This window comes from Oncorhynchus clarkii, chromosome 13, assembly GCF_045791955.1.
Source record: "Oncorhynchus clarkii lewisi isolate Uvic-CL-2024 chromosome 13, UVic_Ocla_1.0, whole genome shotgun sequence".
In the NCBI taxonomy this organism is placed as follows: domain Eukaryota; kingdom Metazoa; phylum Chordata; class Actinopteri; order Salmoniformes; family Salmonidae; genus Oncorhynchus; species Oncorhynchus clarkii.
Genome location: NC_092159.1, coordinates 28893607 through 28915465, shown reverse-complemented (window position 1 = coordinate 28915465; position 21859 = coordinate 28893607). Strand labels below are relative to the sequence as shown.

The 21859-nt window shown below is 38.4% G+C and overlaps 1 protein-coding gene across 1 annotated transcript; it reads left to right on the top strand.

Annotated features, from left to right (window-relative positions):
* The first annotated feature begins 11832 nt into the window (after nucleotides 1-11832).
* On the top strand, nucleotides 11833-16074 carry LOC139423534 (zinc finger protein 180-like). Its single transcript, XM_071175134.1, has 3 exons — nucleotides 11833-12352; nucleotides 15038-15163; nucleotides 15320-16074. Exons 1-3 carry the CDS (start codon nucleotides 12025-12027, stop codon nucleotides 16072-16074), a joined length of 1209 nt encoding a protein of 402 aa, XP_071031235.1. The 5' UTR covers nucleotides 11833-12024.
* Nucleotides 16075-21859: the final 5785 nt, after the last annotated feature.

The window sequence follows — 21859 nt, the reverse complement described above, 5'->3', positions numbered from 1 at the left end:
CGAATTTGGGAGGGATTATTTAGGATATTTCTTGATTAAATGTTATAAAGGAGTTTGGATTTGATCAATAATAGGTGCTTGAATATTCTGAACAAATACAATGGGTTTTTACCTTGGGTTTTAACCAAAATCGAAAGGAAGGAAACAGGTCTGAAATTGACCTGTGGTAAGGTGCACTACCATGAATAAACTAGAGCTTAATAAATCCTCGTTTTGCAAGCCAGAAGGTTATTAAGGAAAGATATAGTACGCATTGGAGAATTAGGACGCTTGTTCCGTACAAATAAGATAGCCATTAATTCAAAAAACATACCTAAATAAAGTTTGAACCTGAGTAGTCTATCTGTATATGGGAAGTAGTCTGACTATCAAGAAGTAGTAGATAGATATATATAAAACAGGTGAGGATAAGTTAGGCTTGGTGAGAAGGCAGGGGAATTCTAGGCGAACAGAATAATTGAACCTGTACAATGCTGAAAGAAATTAATATCTAAAGGAGAGGTTAACTTAGTCTAGAGTAGTGAGATATGAGATATTAACGTTGAAAGTCAAGGAGAATATCCTACGGGTGAAATGTAATGTCCTATCAAAAGTAATCTATAGACGTGGTTCACAGGAAGGAAAATACATACTGATAATCTTTAAAGAGACACACACATAGTCAGACAGAAAAGGAATAAAGTAATTAAGTAACGGTAAATTGCAAATTCATAGAAATACACGCACATAGAATTTAAAATTAAATATAGAAAGGCATAGATAAGTGATTAAATACCATGGCTGCTAGTAACGGTAAGGATTAAGAATGGGTGGAAATTCCTCAAAGAAAGTGTCGGAACTAACGGGAGATTACCGTTATAGGAGAACAAAGAGAATGGAAGGGAGGCATCCAAAATCTGACTCAGACAAAGAACCTGAATAGAAGCTGATATTACTAATATAGTCAGGAAGGGTTTTAAATTAGGATGATTTTCTGGGAATTCTCTGTGTCAAAGTTCTGCTACTACAGACAATTATAATAATATAATTATTGGCGGGGAAACAGAATCATTTTAATAGCGGGACACCAAGGTACGTATTTCAGCTTTGAAACCGATAGACTAAAATTGATTTTAGATCTATCTGACAATAAAAAAAAAAAAAAAAAATAAAAAAAAAAAAAAAAAAATCTATTTGCATGTTTTGCCTGAAAAATACGGTCGCCAGTGTTTGTATAAAATATGAACTGAAACGTTAATATGTGTTTTAGATTGAATTGAAAAAAGAAGTCATTAAAAATAATGGCGAGACAATTGATGTAATACGCTATTTTGCCCAAAATGATCTGGTGGAATAATGTATTGAGATGGGAGTCGTATTTAAATAAATGTATCATAGAAGAGAAAGTCACCTAAAGTTAAATGTAGGGAATAACGGAGAGATACGATACAATTTCGTGCTATCCGGATGTTATAGCTCTTTATGAATGGACTGACATACGATAAATTTAGCACAGAAAATGGTATGTTTAAATGTTAGGGTATAGAAAGTTGAGAAGTTTGGTTGGTTTTACTTTGTTGATTAGAATTTAAAGCTGAACTCAATCTGAATAGGGAATATATATTTTACAGAGGCAGGCAGATTTGCGGCGTCGTTTTACGTTGAACAACATCGTTCCTCAAATTTAAACAGAAAATTGGTTGTGGCATTGAGGGAAAATGCGTGCATTATAGCTTAGAGTTACTTTTCAAAAGTGGCTAAAAGTTCCAAATACATTTTTTTTTTAAAGGAGAAATATCGGAATTGCAACGAAATTGCTAGGCATTCAATGGGGCTATATAGTGCAACGCTTTGGACTATAAAATAGGTAAGAATAGTTTAATCGTAAAAAGTTGTGATTGTTTTCCAGAGTAAAAGTTTGGGTTAAGGGGATTTCCCTGTTACCAGAGACAAGATATCTTAAAGGGGTACACTCACATATGGATTATTAGGAGTTTTAATTAGACAAGTGAATATCGTATTGGGAATAGAGTCGTAATTAAAATGTTAAGTCAAAGACGAGACAGTTACTTAAATCAAAATGAATTCTAAATAATAACGAAGAGACAATTACGATTTATGCCCATCGAATTTTTTTTATAAAATTAGCAAATTTAGAGATATTGGTTGGTGTTGTAAATTATAATTCAAGATTTGAACAGATGTGATAAATTAGGTTTGGTTTATCGAACAACAATTATTTACAATTCATTGAAAGTCGTTACGGATTGGGTCGAAGTTGAGCGCTTGTTGATGACATCACTCGCAAGGCACTTTTGTCGCCACGGAAATTATGTTGTGACTAGGGGTAACGGAGGAAATTGTTTGTCTTTTAGAAGGAAAATGCGTGCATTATTGTTTTGAGTCACTTTTCTGAAGTTCAGGAAAGATGCTAAAAACGAGCAGCTGATTCGCTGGGTGGGCATCATAGATTTGTGTTGTTTATTTGGACTGTATTGGGCTATGAGAAAGGGAGACTGGATGTCTGAATCGTAAAACATCGTGATAATGGATTCTGATGGTTATTGATTCCGGGTTTGATTGTTTATGTAACACCAGTGAATTTGAGCACTGTTTCCATTGTGTGGAACCATGTTAGGGTATTTAAAGTTGAAAAGCAACCTCTATAGAAAAACATAATTAGCTAGGTTGAATTTGGTTATTTTAGCTTTTCCCCTGATACATAGACATCTGTAACAGGGGCAGGCAGATGATTTGTTTTATTGAGATGTAAACGTGAGTCTGAGTAATTTTGTCATCTGAAGCATTATAGTAGTGAGTTTTTTGTATAGTTTTTTTTTTTTGCTGATAAAAGTGGTTTGTTTATTTGGTTACTGGTTATGGTCAATTTTAGGGTTTGATTTAACTTAGTTAAACATTGTATTCTGGTGTGTTTAAGTAGGATTCCTTATTCCGGGACAGATGGAAGTTATCTAAAATATGTAAGTTGAAGGAGCCATGGGAGAATGCGACTGCATTTTATTAAAATCTGGGATTAAATGACGGATTTCTTACACTGAGAAATGTACGACATTTGCGGCAGAGGGAAAAAGTAATACAATTAACCTGATAACATTATTATCCAATGTATCTAAGGGTAGCATGTTCATTTAAGTAAACATATACATAGACAATGTTTAAAACTTATGATTAATGATTTGAGTCAAAGGGGAATTATCATTAAGTTTAGTTTATAGATCACTTTTGAGTTTCTGAATCGAAGTAGCATAGTGAATGCTAGTTAGGCGTGTTGTGTTCTTTTGGGAAAATTGAGGTTTATGTTTCTCACTTTTAGAAGTTTCCTGGGGTTATAATTTTGGGGAGAGTGGGGGACATAGCGGCCATAAACGACCAAATTGAAAAAGGCCTGGAAGTTTTGATTATCCATTAAGGTTTGCAAATATATACACATAAAACATTTGTTAGGACTATTTGTTTTAGTGCAAAGGTATTTTAAAGAGGCACGCTCACATATGGAACTTTATGAGTTTATTTTATGAGTTTTATTTTAAGGATAAAGTGTTCTTTAATATGTCTAAGGTAGTATGGAACATGACTATAAAAGGGTGGTATGACCTTTTGACCTTATCGTGGTTATCTTTTGGGGTCTGATCAGCCCCGGGGGAGAGCCATTTGTATAATGAATTGTGGTCAGTTGGGTTACTAATTTTAAGGTAAATTCATTATAATGGAGTTTTAGTTAGGGGTTTAGAATTATTGTTTGAATCACTGAAGAGAAAGTGTTTCAGGATTCTGATTTACAATATTAGCTGTGAAGTTTTTGAATTGGCTATTATGGATTTGATATTACAACAGAAAATAATTATATTTATCATTGAGAATAAATAGGGGTGATCAATTACTGTAGATAAGGTATTCCACACTATGCAACATATATTAAATTCATGTTATTGTCAGATAGAATACTGAGGATCCCTGAAGGAAAGAGCTTGTAAGTGTAGGAAGGATTTTATATGGTTAGCATTTGTTTAGGCTCTGTTTAACTATTAGGTTTTTTAAATATTATTAAATTTAACAGGAATATAGGACATCTGTGGTGATTTAGGATTATTGTAAGGATTAAGATAGATTGATTAAGGAAATGTAAGGACTTTAGAGATTGCCACTTATAGACATGTTTGTCTAAAATCAATGATTTTAGATAGTCAAACAGTGAGACGCTTAGTGGCATTTTGAGAGATAGGAGAGAAAGGAATTACTGTTTAAATCGGTAAATATATATTTAAGAACATAAAAATAGCACAGATACTTCTTAAACTAAATAAGACATTTGACAGAGAATTGATACAGGATTGAGATGAATGGATAACCAAGGGAGAATTGGACTTACATGATAATGTCAGAAAATAAGGATAATTTACTAATCCTACCTAAGTCATTATTTAGGGTATATAAGGTTGTTACCTGGGCAGAGCCAGGTATCAAAAGGGGGGTGGGTAAGTTAGTGGCCTATTGGATAAGAAACTAATAATCAAACAAACAAAAAAAGCTAACAAATAGGCATAGAAGTTAAAGATATAATCAGATAAAACATATGAGAAACTGTTTGTTAACCAAGCCTGTATGTCCAGGATTTTATGCATTACAGGTGAACTACAGGTGAAGTCACTCAATCCAGTCCCAGAGGCTTGTTGGGGGGACCATACCAAGGACTCCTGGTGACAGCTAGCTGAAAGAGCTACCCGGATACATATCGCACGGCGGGAGGGTAAGACACATTGGCACTGTCGAACAATAAACAGTGTTCGAGAGGAGAACTGGAATGAACAGAATTCCGGGGGCCATCTCTCGAATGAAGTAATCCTCCCTGTCCTATCACCCCTGTTTTTGTTCATAGAAGTGAAGGTGTGTCTGGCTCTTGCTAGTGATGTGTTCTCGGGGAGAGGGTGGGGCTTCACATGGAAGCTGTTCGTCTGAGCTGTTTTATCGTGGGTGCCATATTCCTGATAGAGCACGTCCTACTTGAGTATGCGGAGAGTGGTAATTTGACCCATGGTTTAGACGATGAGGATTTTGTTCCAAAAACAAGCATAAGAGATCCCTAGATCTGGGTAGACAGGAAGTTAGAGTAGAGGTTGGGAAGGATTTCTCAATGGGGTTTTATGTAGACCAAATGGGGTCTCTAACTACACATCAATCTCCTCTTCACATCGGACTCCTGATGATCAACCTCCTCCTTCACATCTGACTCCAGTGATCAACCTCCTCCTTCACATCTGACTCCTGATGATCAACCTCCTCCTTCACATCTGACTCCTGATGATCAACCTCCTCCTTCACATCTGACTCCTGATGATCAACCTCCTCCTTCACATCTGACTCCTGATGATCAACCTCCTCCTTCACATCTGACTCCAGTGATCAATCCATAGCGTCTTCTTTTTTGGGGAATCCCGATGGACGACGTCATCGAATAGGACGTCATCACCACCACAAGTTAATAGTCATTCAGGTTATCAATGGGAAGAACATTAGCAATATGTCCTGTCTGGTAACTTGTCTCATTTAATGGATTTAAATTGGCAGGTGCACAGGGAGAAACCCCATTAAAACACGTTTGGAAGTCTAACTGTGGCCTGTGATGTTGGGATAAATGATAGTCCCTTATTATACAAGAGACCAAATTCACAAATTCTACATGTCTTAAGTGTAAAACTAACAATGACTCAATAATCCTTCTGGGAATGTTATGACATCATAAAGATATGGGAGGAGTTAGAATGTTGGCTGTCAGAAGTACAGTTATACAATGTAAAATGACGTTTAATCTGTCTGTCTGTATATTTCAAAACATGGCATATGAGGATGCAGTGAGATACCCGATGGTTGGATGATACTTTTCTAATCAGTCATCTTAAATGTTATACTTAAAACCTGGAAATCAACCAATCCTCTGTTGTTAATTCAATAGAATGGTAAAATGCTTTATTATCTAAAAGTTGAAAGTGAGTGTGCAATGAAGATTTATTTCCAAAGCTGCAATGATGGGACACACACAGTATGGATGTAATGATCAGTAGTGACGGGATATAAATAGCACTCCCACAGAAATTCTACATAAATCTGCCCTATAATATACTAACAAAAAAACAGTTGAAATGTCTATCAAAGTTGTGATCGTATAGTGGATTTAACAATTCCTACTAATTCCTAATTTACTATAATAAAAATAAATACATTATTTCCATGTGTCTCATATTCACTACATCAGAATAAACTGTCATCCATTTTAGTATCAAAAATTATCAAATTAACCTGAAAGATTATGCAATGTAAAAGTATAAAAAATGTATAATGCACATAAACTAACAGAACCGGGCTAATAAACTGTCTGGTGTTCATGAGTTTATAAAACATATACTTTATACATTTGTCATAAATTACCTGCATTGATGAGACACATTGTGGATGAATGATCAGTAGTCAACAGGGTAAAAATAGCAAACCTAAAGAAGATGCATTTTCCAGTTTGCTACCAACTTGAAAGAGGGAACTTTAGCATAAAACCTACATGGAAAACAGATTCGGCAAAAAACATATAGAGGCTTATTTGACGCCAAACCAACAACAGTAGTTACTAAAACATAAATAGCTAATGTATTATTACTTTATAAACTACACACACTGAAAACAAACAAAACTTCTGAAACACAGCCCACACAATCAAACTGTCGCGCCACCCAAGAGCTCCTCCCCAAAGAGCTAAATGAGCTCTCTTTATTTCCTCCTGCCTTACTGCTCATGCGCTCTTAAATTGGCAGTGCACGGTGAAGGCTCCATGCAGATTTCGCAACAAGTTATTGATTTGGACACGTTAAAACTGTGTTTTGACATTGGGGCTATCCCACCTAGCAAAATGTCATTGAAAAGAAGACTATGCCCGACATCCAATATTTGTTCGGTTCTAGTTAAAAATATGTATTTTCTGAAAATTTTTAAAATGACTTTAAAGCAATGTACTGTTAGTAGCCGAGTGGTTAGAGCGTTGGGCCAGTAACCGAAAGGTTGCTGGATCAAATCCCTGAGCTGACAAGGTAAAAATGTTGTTATGAACACGGCAGTTAACCCACTGTTCCTAGGCTGTGTCATTGTAGATAATAATTTGTTCTTAACGGACTTGCCTAGTTAAATAGAGCTGAAATAAAAAGTCGACTAGAGTTCTCAAAGCTATTGAGTTTTCGGATTCAATAAAGAAAAATGTGAAACAAATTATACTATTGTATATTATTATTTAGAAGTATGTGTTTTTTCTTGTTTTTAATTGTTGACAGCCAGTAGACACCATGTTTATATTGGTGAAGGTTGTTTTCTGTTGGTGAGCAAACTTGTCCAACAAAAATATAGGATATATTTGTTGTCTAAAGGGGAAGGTGTTACAGGCTTTGGTTTTTCCATTTATGTTTTGAGGTTGGACTTTAGCACGTAGGAAAGGGGGATACCTAGTCAGTTGTACAACTGAATGCATTCAACTGAAATGTGTCTTCAGTGCATATATATATAAATAATGATGTACAATAAAACAACATACATTAAAAATGAAACATAGGTAAACTAACAATATTGTAGACTTGATACTGAATACAGATTTTTCAGCTTTAGTGTGTATATCATATTCACTTAGTTGTGTTAGGAAGTTTTTCATCTTTATGACCGGCCCTGGTAACTTCACCCAACTTCTCTTATCCCCAGAACACAGTAACTTAACAACATAAGTGTTTTTCTGAAATTTAAGGGAAATTTAAGGGAAAACAATTAATTCAGCCCTAGCAGAGCGCCAAGTCCCATGGTGATGTCCTCGAAGGCGTGGATGTTCTCCCCATCAAAGGCCAGCGGGATTTCACTCTCATGGTGAAATGGATTTCCATCGATGTGCAGTGAAGGAGTGAAGAGCGGTGAAATCAGTGTCAACAAAAGTAAGAAAAGATTAATAAACATACAATTATTAACAAAGAACATAAATGTTCAGCTGTAGTTTTATATAAGCATGCACACCTATGTTTATGAAGAAACAGATGATTGGTGCACAGGCATACCTTGTCACGGACATAAAGGCCACTCGGGTCCTCATTGAAGAAGTAAGGCAAGAGCTGTATCGCTGCTGTGGTCTCCAGTCCTAGTAAAATAAAGCAATGATCTTACTACACTTGCTGATTTTATTACAAAATACATTAGAGAAAGGGAAGGAATAAGAGCAAATCCCTCCCGTCTGTCCAGAGCCGCTAGAGCCTCCCGTCTGTCCAGAGCCGCTAGAGTCTGCCGTCTGTCCAGAGCCGCTAGAGTCTCCCGTCTGTCCAGAGCCGCTACAGTCTCCCGCCTGTCATGAGCCGCCAGAGTCTCCCATATGTCATGAGCCACCAGAGCCGCCAGTCAGCATGGAGCCGCCAGAGCCGCCAGTCAGCCAGTATCCTCCAGAGCCGCCAGTCAGCCAGGATCTTCCAGAGCCGCCAGTCAGCCAGGATATTCCAGAGCCGCCAGTCAGCCAGGATCTTCCAGAGCCGCCAGTCAGCCAGGATTTTCCAGAGCCGCCAGTCAGCCAGGATCCGCCAGAGCCGCCAGTCAGCCAGGATCCGCCAGAGCCGCCAGTCAGCCAGGATCAGCCAGTGAGCCGTGAACCTGCCTGAGCTACCTCTTAGTCCTGAGCTACCCCTCGGTCCAGAGCTTCCTCAGTAATGAGGCACCCCTCAGTCCAGGTGGGCCCTTTGTTAGGGCTACTAGGCCAAGGTCGGCGGCGAGGGTCGCCACTCAAAGGACGCTAAAAAAGCAGACTAAGACTATGGTGGAGTGGGGTCCACGTCCCGCGCCAGAGCCACCACTGTGGACAGATGCTCACCCAAACCCTCCCCTATGGGTTTAGGTGTGCGGCCTTAGTTATCTTTGTTTTCTTTATTATTTTGGTTAGGCCAGGGTGTGATATGGGTGATTTATGTGTTTTGTCTGTCTAGAGTTTTTTGTAGATTTATGGGGTTGTGTTCAGTTTAGGTGTCTAGGTAAGTCTATGGTTGCCTGGATTGGTTCTCAATCAGAGGCAGGTGTTTATTGTTGTCTCTGATTGGGAACCATATTTAGGCAGCCATATTCTTTGGGTATTTTGTGGGTGATTGTTTCCTGTCTTTGTGTTTTATGCACCAGTTAGGACTTTTTCGGTTTTCACGTTTATTATTTTGTATTCTGTTCATGTTTAGTTCTCTTATTAAAAAAAACATGAACTATAACCACGCTGCGTTTTGGTCCGCCTCTCCTTCCCAGGAAGAAAATCGTGACACACCTTCAGCTGTGGGGTCTTTGTAATGCAGATTTGATAGTTAGATTTTCAATAATGAATGGTTAGCTGTTATGTGACAATTAGGTCAAAAACTATATTTTATTTTTTGGTGTAGATGGCCAAGGAAGTTGCACAGAACTTCCCCAACATCCCAAATTGATATGGAACCTTCAAAAACACATGGAGCAACTGCAGAAATAAATGGCTGAGGATATACTAAAAATGTCTGGTATGTAATGACATTTAATTCAAAGTAATGTGGGACAGCCATATGTTCAGTTCATGCCTATGAGTTCAGAGTTTAAAAAAAGCCTGCATGTGTGCCACTGATGAAGAACCTGGATGTGGCCCAAAGACTGACTGGGTTAGTAACTTTACTTAACATGTTTATAATCTTTTGACAACAGTGACGGCATATAAGACAATTTATGATATAACACAATGGATGGCTAATTCGTCATTCTGCATTGATATTTGATATTATATATAACTTGTTACACTTTGTTTTGTTTTGATTGAATGTTTTCCATGCCAACTGAGGTTCCATGTGCTGTGCCTCGGAATGAAGACAAAGGAGTTCAACAAAGTAAAGAACACAATCTGGAAGTGCAGTCTTTGTTGTTGAAAATGTCTGCTCTACCCCATCCACACTGAAGAGGCTCTGACATGTACATCAACCAGGGATAAAGAGAAAGTTAACACTGACATGTACATCAACCAGGGATAAAGAGAAAGTTAACACTGACATGTACATCAACCAGGGATAAAGAGAAAGTTAACACTGACATGTACATCAACCAGGGATAAAGATAACGTTAACACTGACATGTACATCAACCAGGGATAAAGATAACGTTAACACTGACATGTACATCAACCAGGGATAAAGAGAAAGTTAACACTGACATGTACATCAACCAGGGATAAAGATAACGTTAACACTGACATGTACATCAACCAGGGATAAAGATAACGTTAACACTGACATGTACATCAACCAGGGATAAAGATAACGTTAACACTGACATGTACATCAACCAGGGATAAAGAGAAAGTTAACATGGTGAAACGTTTCATACTTATTTGAAGTTAAGTGTCGGTTGACATGTTGGAAAAGATTAAAGGTCTACAATTTCTGTTAAATTTGTCAATGTTACATTTTTAATCATTGATTTTCTGGCCACCATTACTGTGGTTACATGTTCAGTATATGTATTGACCAGCAAACCCACTGCAGCCTACCTCACCAGCTAACTCTCCATCCCTGTTCAGTATTTGTATTGACCAGCAAACCCACTGCAGCCTACCTCACTAGCTCACTCTCCATCCCTGCTTTGGACAATTAATAGTATGACTCTCGTACTTTGCTATTTTATTTTATGGTTGATATTAACGATAAAAGGAGATATTATCTGTCTCTCTCCTACAGGGAAAATAAGTACTTAGAACTACCAATTTTTGCAGATAAACATTCAAGAAAAGGGTAAACACAACACTGGACTGAACCCCATAACTGTCCAACTAATATTAATGTGCAACAATATAGAAGAGACATGACTAGAGGTTATGCAATATGGGTGTATGCTGCATGCTTCTTAGGTGTGTAATTGACATGACCAAGGAGCTATTGCAAATTTGAAACTGTGAAAAATGTACGTTACACCTTGTGATTTTACACTACACAAACAAGAGGGTGCAATATGGAAGTAGTCAGCAGACAATAGGTCACACGACCAAGGAGCTATTGAATTTTTTATTTAAAAAATAAATAATGTAAAACCATGTGAGATGAAAATGGACAAACTAAAGGGTGTGCAATATAGAAGGGTAGTCAGTGGACATTCTGAACCTTGTTTGAAGTCAGTAGATCACATGACCAAGGAACTATTGAAATTTGAATGTAAAAAAAGTTTGTACTTCGTAACTAATTCAACTAGGAATACAAAATGTTGCTCACATTTCCACATGTTTATTAGCTTTGGAAAGCGAATTAATGTCCAAATCGTGAAAATAAGAACTGTGCAATGTTGTGCGCAATATTTCCAACATCATGACACTTATTTGGAGTCTGTGGCTCAAGTGGTTTGAACGATATTTAGGTTTGAAAGCGCTAATATCTGTTGAATATCCAACTTGAAACTGTCTTTTGCTCGGTAGTTACACTGGCATACAAACTCGGTAGCATAGAGTTGATAATCCATATGACGCTGGAAATAGTGCATTCTGGGTAGTTTAGAAGATTTCCCGAAATAAGTTAATAAATATGTAATAACGCAAAAACATAACTGTTTGTACTTATAGGTAACCATAAAGTGACTACAACTAGCTTACTAAGTATTTAACCACACTGTATTGTTACACTGGTGAGTAAAAACTTCCTACACTTTAACTTACATTTTACTCAACTACGTTACCCCCTCCAGTCAGCAGAGGGCGGTCTGGGAATTTAAGGCGACGCTGTTGGTGTGACGTATAATCTAGTGGACGGAACACTTCTTTCAGCAGCAGCAACAGTTGGTCAGACACCTCGGTAGCTTGCTAGACGAAATAGACGAACCAATAAAGCTCTTTAGACGCTTTCGTGTTTATTAGCCACTGTATTTTAAACTCACTACTGTCGTCTACTTAGTTATCCGATTTAATTTCACATTTACGGTGTTGTTATTAGTCAGCTAGCGGTCTGGTTAAGTTAGCATTAGCCTAGCTGGCTAACATCTCCGACCATGAGTTCACTAAGCTACTCTCCTCCTGATAAAGAAGAGGTGGTCTGCTGGATGGAGAAAGAATCTCTGGTGAAAGAGGAGGAGGAAGTTACAATACAAAAACAAGTAGAGGGTGAGGCTGTTACGGTGAAAGAAGAAGAGAAAGACGTTTCAGTGAAAGAAGAGGAAGACGCGTTCAGAGTGAAAGAGGAGGAGGATGTTACAGTAAAAGAAGAGGAGAATGCAGTTTTTGGAGTGAAAGAGGAGGAGGGGGAGGTGACTGTCACATCCAAAAAGGAGGAGGAAGAAGACGAGGAAACTGGATATCTGGGCCCGGTTTCCCAAACGCATCTTCAGGCGTCCAATGGTTCTAACAATGAATTTAGCCGTAAGATGGTTTTGAGAAACCGGGGCCTGATTAACACTAGTAAGTACTGTCTTAAATACAAAGGCACAAACTCTACAGTTGTTGAACTGATGGGTGGTGTTAAAGGGGAAATCTGCAATGCTACATCCATTTTTATTTTATTTTTAACTTTTACATTATTTATTTATAGTCGTTGATTCTTGAAGAATATAACACATGTCTCATGAGCTTAGTTCAACTGTTGTACTCCTTCAGAACCTCTAATAATACAAAGACTGCCCATCCATGAGGTGAAAATTATAGTTTAATTTCGAGGCTATATAGTATATTCTAGATTTCATCCACGATGTCATAATGATAGTTTAACCAGGTTTATAGGCTATATAGTATATTCTAGAATTCATCCATGAGGTCATAATGATAGTTTAACCAGGTTTCTAGGATATATAGTATATTCTAGAATTCATCCATGATGTCATAATGATAGTTTAACCAGGTTTCTTGGCTATATAGTATATTCTCGAATTCATCCATGATGTCATAATGATAGTTTAACCAGGTTTCTCGGCTATATAGTATATTCTAGAATGACCAGTGTAGATTTCCTGTGGAGGTCAAATTGTTAGAGCTGTTGATAAGTCATTGTATAATATTCAGCCAGTTTATTTTCATGCCATTACATCAATATAGTCTAACCAGAAGAGAAAAGACTCTAACCGAACCACCTCCTCCTGGTGGCCTTTGTAAATTCTGAAGTTGTTGGTAATAGGCTACACAAGTAGTCGGCAACCTACATTTGGAGTGCAAATATATCTTACCATTTCTACTGATCTGGTGCCAGTTATGATTTTCATATGCACATTTTCGTGGAACAGTTTAATTTAATTTATAATAGTATCTCAAAATCATTGTCTGTGATTAATCTACATTCTATCTAAATCTAAATTAAAATGATAAGTAACTTTTATTGCCATTGCCAACTATGTAAACAAATAGTCTACATAAAGCCAACAAATAAATATACTATAAATCACATGGCCTGTCTACAATGAACTTGAAACATTGTATGAAATATTCTGGGCTCTCAGTTTCCCGCGCCAGTGAGTTTGGGACAGACACAGTTGTCGGCTATTTGTGAAAGGGATAAGAAGTAATCAGGTATTTTATGACATTTCCCCTGGATCAGAGCATTATATTTTTCCCTTTCGTGCCGAGTGGTTATCGAAAGGGCGAGAGCTGGAAATATTTTTCAAATACTTTGAGGAACTATTCTCATTTGCAATTGATTTTGATTAGACTTTGTTTAGACTGTAAACTCTCCTTCCAGACTCATATCAAACATCTCCAATCTAAAATCAAATCTAGAGTCGGCTTTCTATTCCGCAACAAAGCCTCCTTCACTCACGCCGCCAAACTTACCCTAGTAAAACTGACTATCCTACCGATCCTCGACTTCAGCGATGTCATCTACAAAATAGCTTCCAATACTCTACTCAGCAAACTGGATGCAGTTTATCACAGTGCCATCCGTTTTGTTACTAAAGCACCTTATACCACCCACCACTGCGACCTGTATGCTCTAGTCGGCTGGCCCTCGCTACATATTCGTCGCCAGACCCACTGGCTCCAGGTCATCTACAAGTCCATGCTAGGTAAAGCTCCGCCTTATCTCAGTTCACTGGTCACGATGGCAACACCCACCCGTAGCACGCGCTCCAGCAGGTGTATCTCACTGATCATCCCTAAAGCCAACATCTCATTTGGCCACCTTTCGTTCCAGTTCCAGCCGCCTGTGACTGGAACGAATTGCAAAAATCGCTGAAGTTTGAGACTTTTATCTCTCTCACCAACTTTAAACATCTGCTATCTGAGCAGCTAACCGATCGCTGCAGCTGTACATAGTCTATCGGTAAATAGCCCACCCAATTTACCTACCTCATCCCCATACTGTTTATATTTATTTACTTTTCTGCTCTTTTGCACACCAATATACTGTACATGACCATCTGATCATTTATCACTCCAGTGTTAATCTGCAAAATTGTAATTATTCGCCTACCTCCTCATGCCTTTTGCACACACTATATATAGACTCTTTTTTTTATTTTTTTCTACTGTGTTATTGACTTGTTAATTGTTTACTCCATGTGTAACTGTGTTGTCTGTTCACACTGCTATGCTTTATCTTGGCCAGGTCGCAGTTGTAAATGAGAACTTGTTCTCAACTAGCCTACCTGGTTAAATAAAGGTGAAATAAAATAAAAAATACTTTGTTTACTTGCTGTTTGAGGTGAAAATAAATTTGCTTTGAGAAGCTCCTCAGCTCATTAGTGGTGGTGCGTTAAGACAATCAGAAATACTATCAGACATCCCAAAATGGGCACATTTATAGGCCTACATTTGCACGCAGGCCAGGTAGACTAGTTGTGTGTGCATCGCCCTCATGCTGAGCAAATACAGAAAGGGGCCTTTTTTGGAGACCAAAGGTCGTCTGCCACACTGCTTAGGTTTTGACTGTCTTAAGACAATTGTAAAATAATTTAACAGACGTCAATTGTTGTACAACTTCATGGGGATGCTCTGGGCATCACCTTTTACCTCAAATAAACAGTAGAGTTCTGGTGTTGTGGGCCTTTAACCATCTGTCTGACCTTGTTGTTCACACAGGAGAAAGATGTGACTATCGTGGATCCTATGGGGAGCCTCAACAACATCATGAGGAAGAGAAAAGTCTCTCCAGATTAGAACTCCTCAAGAAAAACCAGCAGAGACCCACCGGGAAGAAATTTAACTTTGGGAAAGGTTGCAAATCTTCATCAGAACTTAAATTACACCAGCGAGTACACTCAGGAGAGAAATCTCACTGCTGCTCTGACTATGGTAAAAGATTCAACTCTTCAGTAAAACTTAAAATACATCAAAGATTACACACAAGAGACAAACCATATGGCTGTGCTCAGTGTGGGAAGAGTTTTGCAAAATCTAGCCATCTGACACTACACCAGAGAACACACACAGGAGAGAAACCGTATAGCTGTGATGAATGTGGGAAGAGTTTTACTTCATCTAGCTATCTCATTATACACCGGAGAACACACACAGGAGAGAAACCTTGTGGCTGTGATCAATGTGGGAAGAGTTTTTCTTCATCTAGCTATCTCATTGTACACAAGAGAACACACACAGGAGAGAAACCTTATAGCTGTGATCAATGTGGGAAGAGTTTTACTTCATCTGGCCAGCTGACTTTACACCAGAGAACACACACAGGAGAGAAATTGTATAGCTGTGATCAATGTGGGAAGAGTTTTACTAGATCTGACCATCTGACTTTACACCAGAGAATACACACAGGAGAGAAATCTTATAGCTGTGATCAATGTGGGAAGAGTTTTACTAGATCTGACCATCTGACTTTACACCAGAGAATACACACAGGAGAGAAATCCTATAGCTGTGATCAATGTGGGAAGAGTTTTACTAGATCTGACCATCTGACTTTACACCAGAGAATACACACAGGAGAGAAACCTTTTAGCTGTGAACAATGTGGAAAGAGTTTTACGACATCTAGCTATCTGACTATACACCAGCGGATACACACAGGAGAGAAACCTTATAGCTGTAATCAATGTTGGAAGAAGTACTCTGATAAAAGATCTCTGATTAAACATCAGAAACTACATGAAGGAGTTGTTTCATGATATCAATGAAATGTCACAATGTGGAATGTTTTAACATTGTTGGATTATTTTAATAATGTCACAATGTAGAACCCTAAACGTTTTCCCCCGGTTCTATTAATTTCAACATTAAATGGATATTAGCCTCAGGGGAAAAATCTAGGCTCTGAATTGAAAGAGTACTATTTATGAGATTTAACAAACAGTGACAAAAAAAGAGTTGTGTTACACTTACCACGTTGGCCACCCACTTGAATCAACATGTAGCCAGCTGTTTTCTACAAGTTGTCCTCTAACCAGTGATGTACACATTATTCCCAGATTCCGTGTGGTTTTTGCTGCGTTAGTTTCAACAGGACGTGCAACCTCATCTCCCTCCTTTCGCACAATTGATTTCAACATTATATCGATGAGTGATGACAAATAAGTTTTGCGTTCCTTTGTTTAGCGACCCCTAAATTTAAATGCATCACTCCAAAATGTAGCTGACTGTCTTCTGAAGGTTGTCCTCTAACCAGTGAGGTGAAATATATCTCCCATTTCCATTAGTTTTTTTAGTTGTGTTCGTTTCAACATCACGTACAACCTGATTCCCCCCTAATTGATATCAGCGTTTCTGGTGCTTGTGCAGTTTATTTCAGGTGCTTGTTTAAGAAAAATTCAAGTAATATGATTATTGTGGCAGATGTTTGTGTATATATAGGCGTTCAATATATCACAAACTGTTTCTGCATATTGGTTATTGATAATGGAATTTATATGTTTAAGGTAATGACTAAAGGATTCCACCCTGAAACGTATAACTGTGTAAAGAATTAGAATTAAGACTGTAATTCTCTAATGTGTGTGCGTAGGACAAGTTAAGACTTTACTATTTAGAAATTCAAGTGAGACATTCAAGGAAATTAGGAACTGTTAACAGACAGCTTGTGACAGACAACTTGTGACCACTGTAAAACTGATAACAGGAAGGAGGTCTCCCCACCCAGGGAGGGGAGAAACCGTTAGGCATGCAGTAGATTATGTAACATGTTTCAGGATATGATAAGCAATGTATGTGTTGGAGAATACTTGTAAACAGCATTGACAGTGTTTGAGAAGAGTAGGGGTATTTATATGACCAAATGTGAGGTATAAAAGGCTATGTGCTTGTATGATTTTCGGAGCTCTCTGAATAAAGAACTTACCTGTTGCAGAAATTCTGGGACTTTGTCCAATTCTTCTATGAAGGGGCCGTACAACCCCCAGCAGTCTGACTGGGGAATTGGTCAAAGTAGATCGTGAGTTTTGGGTTCATATCATTGGAACTAGACATTCTTGTGACAGTTATTGATTTGGAAACTTGGGGAGGGGGGGGGGGGTGAGAAGAAAAAAACAATTAATTGGAAAGACATTGAAAAGAAGGCTATGCCCAACGTCCAATAAGCGTTCGGTTGTAGTTGAATGTGAAAGTTGAAAATGTTTTTTTTTTTCAATGACTTTAAAACAACTTAATTTCAAGGTACTTGCAGCCTATACACATGGACGCAGTATGATAAATTAGTTTATAATCAATTTATTAACAATCCTACATCACTCCAGCATTTCTTGACTACACTCAAGTGTTAATTGTCTTTATTCCACTACTGAAGAAGCATGACTCAAATCACCTCATATTTCAAACATTCGTTTTATTATTCCATGCCTCACCCTTAAGTTAATTATTGCCAATACATATATACATACATATATACATATTCATATTTATAATTAATGTAACATTTAGTATTCATAATTATTTATGCAACCAACTGACAATTTTTGGGTACAATTATATTGACATTGTGGGATCATTCTCAGATGTGCCAACCAAAATGTACTAGAGCATGATATTGGAGACTGGGCCCCGATCCTTCAACATGCCTATCGAGTGAACCCTGAGAAGAGAGAGAGAAGCTCTGCAGTGAGGTATAGAGTTACTACGGATATTGCAGGGGTTTCCTTTTGAACTCAGACATGTCCGTGGTAAGGACAAATTGGTTGCTGATTGTTTCAAGGGTGGGCAGTGCATTTCCATGGATCACAATTTATTTTCACACATTTTTCTGTATTGGAGATGAGTTTTGATTGGACTCGTTCTAAGGGGACAAGAGTTCTAGAAGCTAGTGAGTTTTAGAAGACGAGAGTTCTAGAAGCTAGTATGTTTTTAGGAAGACGGGAGTTCTAGAAGCTAGTGTGTTTTTAGGAAGACGGGAGTTCTAGAAGCTTGTGGGGAAAAATGTTTTTTTCTTGTTTTTAATTGTTGACAGCCAGTCGACACCATGTTTATATTTTAGAAGGTGAAGCATTGTAGTTGATTATTATGTGAAATGGAAGTTGTTTTCTTTTGGTGGTAAGCAAACTTGTCCAACAAAATTATAGGACATAAACTCAGCAAAAAAAGAAACATCCTCTCACTATCAACTGCATTTATTTTCAGCAAACTTAACATGTGTAAACATTTGTATGAACATAAGATTCAACAACTGATACAAACTGAACAAGATCCTCAGACATGTGACTAACAGAAATTGAATAATATGTCCATGAACAAAGAGGGGGTCAAAATCAAAAGTAACAGTCAGTATCTGGTGTGGCCACCAGCTGCATTAAGTACTGCAGTGCATCTCCTCCTCATGGATTGCACCAGATTTGCCAGTTCTTGCTGTGAGATGTTACCCCACTCTTCCACCAAGGCAACTGCAAATTCCCATACATTTCTGGGGGGAATGGGGAATGGCCCTAGCCCTCACCCGCCAATCCAACAGGTCCCAGACGTTCTCAATGGGATTGAGATCCGGACCCTTCGCTGGCCATGGCAGAACACTGACATTCCTGTCTTGCAGGAAATCATGCACAGAACGAGCAGTATGGCTGGTGGCATTGTCATGTTAGGATGACTGGCAGAGATGCTAGGAAAAGCCATATCTCAGACTAGCCAATAAAGAGAAAAGTTTAAGATGGGCAAAGTAACAGACACTGGACAGAGGAACTCTGCCTAGAAGGCCAGCATCCCGGAGTCTCCTCTTCACTGTTGACGTTGAGACTGGTGTTTTGTGGGTACTATTTCATGAACGCTACCAGTTGAGGACTTGTCTGTTTCTCAAAAAAAGTTAACGGGTCTGAATACTCTCCAAAATATATGACCAAGCTGGAAGTGGAAACGCCAGCCCAGCCACAATCCTAGATGTTCACTGATGATCAACCTCCTCCTTCACATCTGACTCCTGATGATCAACCTCCTCCTTCACATCTGACTCCAGTGATCAATCCAGAGCGTCTTCTTTCTTGGGGGAATCCCGATGCACGACGTCATCCAATAGGCCGTCATCACCACCACCGCCCACAAGTTAATTGACATTCAGTTTAGCAATGGGAAGAGCATTACCAATACGTCCTGTCTGGTAACTTGTCTCATTTAATGGATTTACATTGGCAGGTGCACAGGAAGAATCCCCATGAATTAAAACGCAGTTGATCTTAAACTGTGAAACACTTATGGAAGTCTTTATCAAAGTCCGTTGCCTGTGATGTTGAGACAAAATTCAGAAATTATTCAGCACAACGGCAGAGTCATGTCTGAAGTGTAAAACTACCAATGACTCAATAATCCTTCTGGGAATGTTATGACGTCATAAAGTTATGGGCGGAGTTAGAAAGTTGGCTGTCAGAAGTACAGTTATACAATGTAAAATGACTTTTAATCCATCTGTCTGCATATTTCAAGACATGGAATATGCGGGTGTGGTGAGATACCCAATGGTTGGATGATACTTTTCTCATCAATCATCTTAAATATTAAAAACTGGAAATCAACCAATCTTAACTCAATGGAAAGTTCAAATTCTTTATTATCTTAAAATGTAAAGTTCTGGGCGATGGAGAGAAATAAAATGGTGCAGTTTGAGGCCACGTTGTGGATAGTGATGCAGGAGCTGGAGATGGGGGTGTGTCAGTGGCAACCTGTCATTCAGGGCAGAGACCCAGATTTTTTGACCCAAGAAATTAAATATATATATATATATATATATAAATATATAAACATGTGGGGGGGCTTGCCTGTTTTGCATGTTATTTTGGCATTAATAAGTGTTGCACATCAGTTGCAAACAATGTAAAAAAAAATATATACATATATATTATATATACCATTGAGTTAATAAATTTGCATACACACATGGTATCTTTTTAGTTTTCATGAGTAAGGCAGCTCCAAATTGCAGGTGTTTCAGCTTAGCTCAGTGCTTTCTGTGGTGGTGGGGCAAGCCAGCAAAAAATAGGAGCACTGCGCTGTAATTGGCACAGTGTTCTGTCACTCATGGGGACACTGTCGTGGTGAAGTTTATGTCCTTAGTAAAGGTAGACATCCAAAATGTCAGGCCTTTGCATCCTGCCATAGAGTTAATATTACAAGTGGCCTTCCAAGAAGGCTCAAGGTCATTGGCCACAGATAAAATTACGTCAAATCACGTTATATGTACGGAAGCTTTGATTGGACTGATCATGCCAACATCTTACTGTTGTGTTGTGCTGTGTCTTGCAGGCATGCATCTAAAAAAATATTGAGGAGGCCCCACCTAGATTGACATGCTAAAATCGCCACTGGGGTGTATTCCAGTGGGTTTGGGCAGATGTGATGTAGTTAATGGAGATGGAGGTGTGTTCTAGTGGGTCTGGGCAGGTGTGATGTAGTTAATGGAGATGGAGGTGTGTTCTAGTGGGTCTGGGCAGGTGTGATGTAGTTAATGGAGATGGAGGTGTGTTCTAGTGGGTCTGGGCAGGTGTGATGTAGATAATGGAGATGGAGGTGTGTTCTAGTGGGTCTGGGCAGGTGTGATGTAGTTAATGGAGATGGAGGTGTGTTCTAGTGGGTCTGGGCAGGTGTGATGTCGGCGTTTGTATGTTTTGTATTGTTTATAAAAGATCAACATTTATTTTTAAAGTCCCAATTCAAAGTTAACCTAATTGTTCTATTTTTGGAGTTGTTACATAAAACCAATCAGAATTCATTAGAATGATAAAGTCAGGTGTGATGTCATATGGAGGACCAGCCTATTCCCTATGATGTAAACTACAACAGAAATAACTTCAAACGTTTTACTTCAAATTTAACCAATCGTTTGCAATCATGACTTGAGTGATTAAAGTAAACCAATGTTTTGGAAATACACAATGCCATCTAACCAACTAATCAAAGAATGGTAGCTATACAGTATGCAGTTATCTTAGCCAGCCAGCTAACGTTAGCTATTTAGCCAAATAGCAATTAGCCTAACCAGTGTAGCCAACCAGCACGGAGACCATTTAGAACCAAACTAACAAAACCTAAACGTGTTTGCAGATCAAAAGATCAGAGACATACAGAATGTATGATCAGAAGTCATTGATCACATGCTGCTGATAAAGTGATACAGGCAGCACACTGCTTTGAAGTTTACTGTTTAGCGATTTGGACGCATGCCTCGTAGCTCCGGTATATAACGTAACATCCATACCGAAAAGTTGACAAAACAAAAAGGAGCAACCATGTTAATTTCCTCTGTTGTTTTGTGCCCACGGCAAGAAGGTACCAGAGCCTACCCTGCTATCGGGTTCCCACTAGATAACACAACCACACAGTTCATGAAAAGCATGAGGTGAAGCTTGAGCTAGATATCGACCTAGTGTGACCATCCTGGTCTCTCAAATCAGTGAGTCAACACAGAAAGGAGCAATGAATGGATAGTTCATTTATTTCCAAAGCTGAAATGATGGGACACACACAGTATGGATGAATGATCAGTAGTGA

Bases quoted from the DNA above. Each gene is read 5' to 3' on its own strand.
- LOC139423534 (XM_071175134.1), top strand. From the start codon at position 12,025: ATGAGTTCACTAAGCTACTCTCCTCCTGATAAAGAAGAGGTGGTCTGC. The intron at 12,353-15,037 runs ATCTTCAGGCGT...TTGTTCACACAG, and splicing joins GGGCCCGGTTTCCCAAACGC to GAGAAAGATGTGACTATCGT. The intron at 15,164-15,319 runs TTGGGAAAGGTT...ACAAACCATATG, and splicing joins CACCGGGAAGAAATTTAACT to GCTGTGCTCAGTGTGGGAAG.